The sequence below is a fragment of the Nymphalis io genome, chromosome 12 (assembly GCF_905147045.1).
Source record: "Nymphalis io chromosome 12, ilAglIoxx1.1, whole genome shotgun sequence".
Classification (NCBI taxonomy): Eukaryota; Metazoa; Arthropoda; class Insecta; order Lepidoptera; family Nymphalidae; genus Nymphalis; species Nymphalis io.
This window is the reverse complement of record NC_065899.1, coordinates 8,650,915-8,654,814: the sequence shown is the minus strand read 5'-3', so window position 1 is coordinate 8,654,814 and position 3,900 is coordinate 8,650,915. Positions and strand designations below refer to the sequence as shown.

The 3,900-nt window shown below is 33.7% G+C and overlaps 1 protein-coding gene across 1 annotated transcript; it reads left to right on the top strand.

Moving 5' to 3' along the window:
- The first annotated feature begins 843 nt into the window (after positions 1-843).
- LOC126772432 (uncharacterized) lies at positions 844-3,567 on the top strand. Its single transcript, XM_050492803.1, has 2 exons — positions 844-1,914; positions 3,272-3,567. The coding sequence occupies exons 1-2, from the start codon at positions 1,603-1,605 to the stop codon at positions 3,404-3,406; spliced, it is 447 nt and encodes a 148-aa protein (XP_050348760.1). The 5' UTR covers positions 844-1,602; the 3' UTR covers positions 3,407-3,567.
- Positions 3,568-3,900: the final 333 nt, after the last annotated feature.

Sequence of the window (3,900 nt, the reverse complement as noted above, 5' to 3'; positions counted from 1 at the left end):
TCCATATCATCCGTAATACCATTGTAAATCAAAGAGATCTATCAATTCCACAAAGGTAAAAAGTTATCATAACCTCAATTCCCTCGTGAATTAGTCAAACAGAAATCGAAAAAGTTTCATTAAGGCATCAACATGGAACCGGATTGATTTGAACAAAATGGTCAACTTTTCTTATCTCTTGCCTTTATATTATTATTGTACTCTTGCCTTAACATTTGATGCTGAAATATAAAACAGGTGATCCATATAAAAATATTACTTATAACTAACCATAAAAATAAATAATCCGAAGTTTACGTACTATTAAAAATACAAAGCATCTTTTTAACTGCTAAAATATACTATTCACCTTTTTAACCTAATTGGATAATATATATTGTTATCAATTAATACTTCCGGTCCTGCATATACGGCTAGTTCGGGTACATCTTGATGATTATTTATAAGTATAGATTAAAACTTCTGTTTAACAATTTAATTAGTAATTTCATAATCAAATAAATAGTTGATTCATATTTGTTTATATTTGGAACATTTTATTATATATTATTCTATTTATTAATGGCGCCTTCTGCTTGTCAGCTTCCGGCGCAATTAATAAATAGTGCTTATTGTTTATTTATATTTTCTCAAATTATGTCGATTAATCAACGCTATAATAATTTTGTTTTATTATGTATAATGTAAGGATTAAGCTACTAGAATCTTATTTTACTGATCTGGCTAGGTTATCTGCTGCTTATCAACTTCCGGTGTAATATATTAATCTTTAATATTTAATGTTACATAATCCTGTATTATTAAATAATAGTTGTCCGTAAATAATCATTAGAATAATTAAGATAAACAATGTTTAATATTATCTTTTAAGTTTGTAAATTTAGTATTAAATTAGGTCAAGATGTTTTTGTATAAATACCGCCAGTTTAAATATATCGGGCATTGGTATTGTAACCGTTGTAACGAGCATTACAAGTGTTTTCTTATATAACGTATCGTCATTTTCGCCGCCACCCTGGTAATCCACCTTCTATACTTCAGAAGTGGGATAATGTCTGGCCCATATATCGACGGACTTGGTACGAAGAAACGGAGACGCTGCGAGAACGCTGTACTCGACAGCGACGAATCATCAAGTTTTTTTTTCTTCATCCGATGACGAAGAGATCTTGGAGAAACACAGGCGATATAAGAAGCGGCGTGTCACCCAAACCGATGCGTAGGTTATTCCAACGTTCCGACCGGATGAAAAATCTAGCAACGTCAAGGGATGGTTGCATAAGATCGACCAATTGGGCGACGTGTACGGATGGGACAACAAAGATCGACAGTTCATCATGCAGATACGTCTTCGAGGGTCGGCTAGAGACTGGTATGACGATCTGGATGACTATGACCTCACATGGATGGAGTGGAAGGACGCTTTAGGGACCGCGTTCCCACGTTCTACTGACTTTGTGGATCTACTTGAATCTATGCTTGCTAGAAAGAAAACGAATACGGAAACTATGACAAAATATTTCCACGAGAAGGTTTCCTTATTAAAAAAAATGCAATATCATTGGCGAGTCTGCAATTTCGTGCATAATTCGCGGTCTACCCATGGAAATAAGAGCCAACGCGAAAGCTTTCCAATGCAGTACACCACAGCAACTATACTACGGGTATTTGTCGTCATTGGAAAACTACAGACAAATTGAAGCCAGCCATCCGCGACCGACTACCACGTGGCGAAGAGCGGACGCCATTGCTACAATTGCAAGAGGGAGTGACTTTCAACCGAAGAAATGTTACGCCTGTCGAAGAGAAGGTCATGAAGCAAAGGACTGCAAGGTGCCACGCTGCGAGGTGTTCCATCGCCCGGGTCACACGTCTGCCAGCTGCTGGCATGCGGCCAGCTCTTCACACCAAAAAGTAAGTGATGTTTTATTTACAACATACAACATATACATAGATTTGTATAAAAAGGTAGTAGCAATTAATGGTTGTAGTCTCATCGCATACATAGATACGGGCAGCAAATTAAATATTCTCACTATGGCATATGCTGATAAGCTAAAATTAAAAATTCAGCCGTCCGTTGTTACAATGAGAGGTTTTGGAGGTGCACATTCGACCTCTTTGGGAACCCCACGTGGATGTTCACATAGACAATGTTGTTCTAAGTGGATTCGTAGAATTAACCAATTACGATATAGCTGATATAGATTTAATAATCGGACAATCAATGATAAATCAACCTAATATCAGTTTAATTATATCACAAAATTCTGTTAAATTTATTGGTAGTAGTGATACTTTTAATAGTACTCTTAGTGATATAAAACTATGTGATACACACTTTATAACAAAATTTCCAGTGTATTTGAGACACAGTTGTATAATACCACAACAAAGTGCTGCTTTGGTGCAAGTTTATCTCGATACTAATAGTAATGAAACATATCTTGTGAGTTCTGTATATGTTGAGTTAGGATGTATGTCCTATGTAATTTTAGGGGGACTTGTAAGGTCGAAAGATAGCTTTTTAAAAATAATTAATATCGGAAACGAAGTTATTGAATGGGAACCGAATAGACTAATAGCACGCGCGGAAATTGTTACTGATAAACATGACGGTTTACAAAGTTATGAGATTTATAGAACAAAACTTGTGCAGAACAAATATTGTATTGAAAAAAATAAACTGTTATACAAAATATTTATCCATTCTTTCTATCAATTATCCGATAAAAAAAAAATCGAACTACTTTAGGATAGAGGTTGTATAAATTACATTAAATAAAAGCCGGGTGCTGTGTAATAAAAAAAAAAAAGAGATATAGGATAAATTGAAGCTGTGTGATGTAGAACAAATAAAAGCTGTGTGATGTAGAACAAATAAAAGCTGTGTGATGTAGAACAAATAAAAGCTGTGTGATGTAGAACAAATAAAAGCTGTGTGATGTAGGACAAATAAAAGCTGTGTGATGTAGGACAAATAAAAGCTGTGTGATGTAGGACAAATAAAAGCTGTGTGATGTAGGACAAATAAAAGCTGTGTGATGTAGGACAAATAAAAGCTGTGTGATGTAGGACAAATAAAAGCTGTGTGATGTAGGATAAATTGAAGCTGTGTGATGTAGATCAAATAAAAGCTGTGTGATATAGGATAAATAAAAACTGTGTGAAGGAGGACCAATAAAAGTTGTGTTATCTAGGATAAATAAAAGTTGTATACTTAAATTAGATAATACAAGATTTAATTACGGCTTAGACATCTCAACTTCAGGTGCCGTACAGCAGCGACAAACCAGGCGCCAATAGCAGCGCTGATCGCCGTGGGACACGGCATACACAGGATGGCCGAATGTTATCAATTAATACTTCCGGTCCTGCATATACGGCTAGTTCGGGTACATCTTGATGATTATTTATAAGTATAGATTAAAACTTCTGTTTAACAATTTAATTAGTAATTTCATAATCAAATAAATAGTTGATTCATATTTGTTTATATTTGGAACATTTTATTATATATTATTCTATTTATTAATGGCGCCTTCTGCTTGTCAGCTTCCGGCGCAATTAATAAATAGTGCTTATTGTTTATTTATATTTTCTCAAATTATGTCGATTAATCAACGCTATAATAATTTTGTTTTATTATGTATAATGTAAGGATTAAGCTACTAGAATCTTATTTTACTGATCTGGCTAGGTTATCTGCTGCTTATCAACTTCCGGTGTAATATATTAATCTTTAATATTTAATGTTACATAATCCTGTATTATTAAATAATAGTTGTCCGTAAATAATCATTAGAATAATTAAGATAAACAATGTTTAATATTATCTTTTAAGTTTGTAAATTTAGTATTAAATTAGGTCAAGATGTTTTTGTATAAATACCGCCAGTT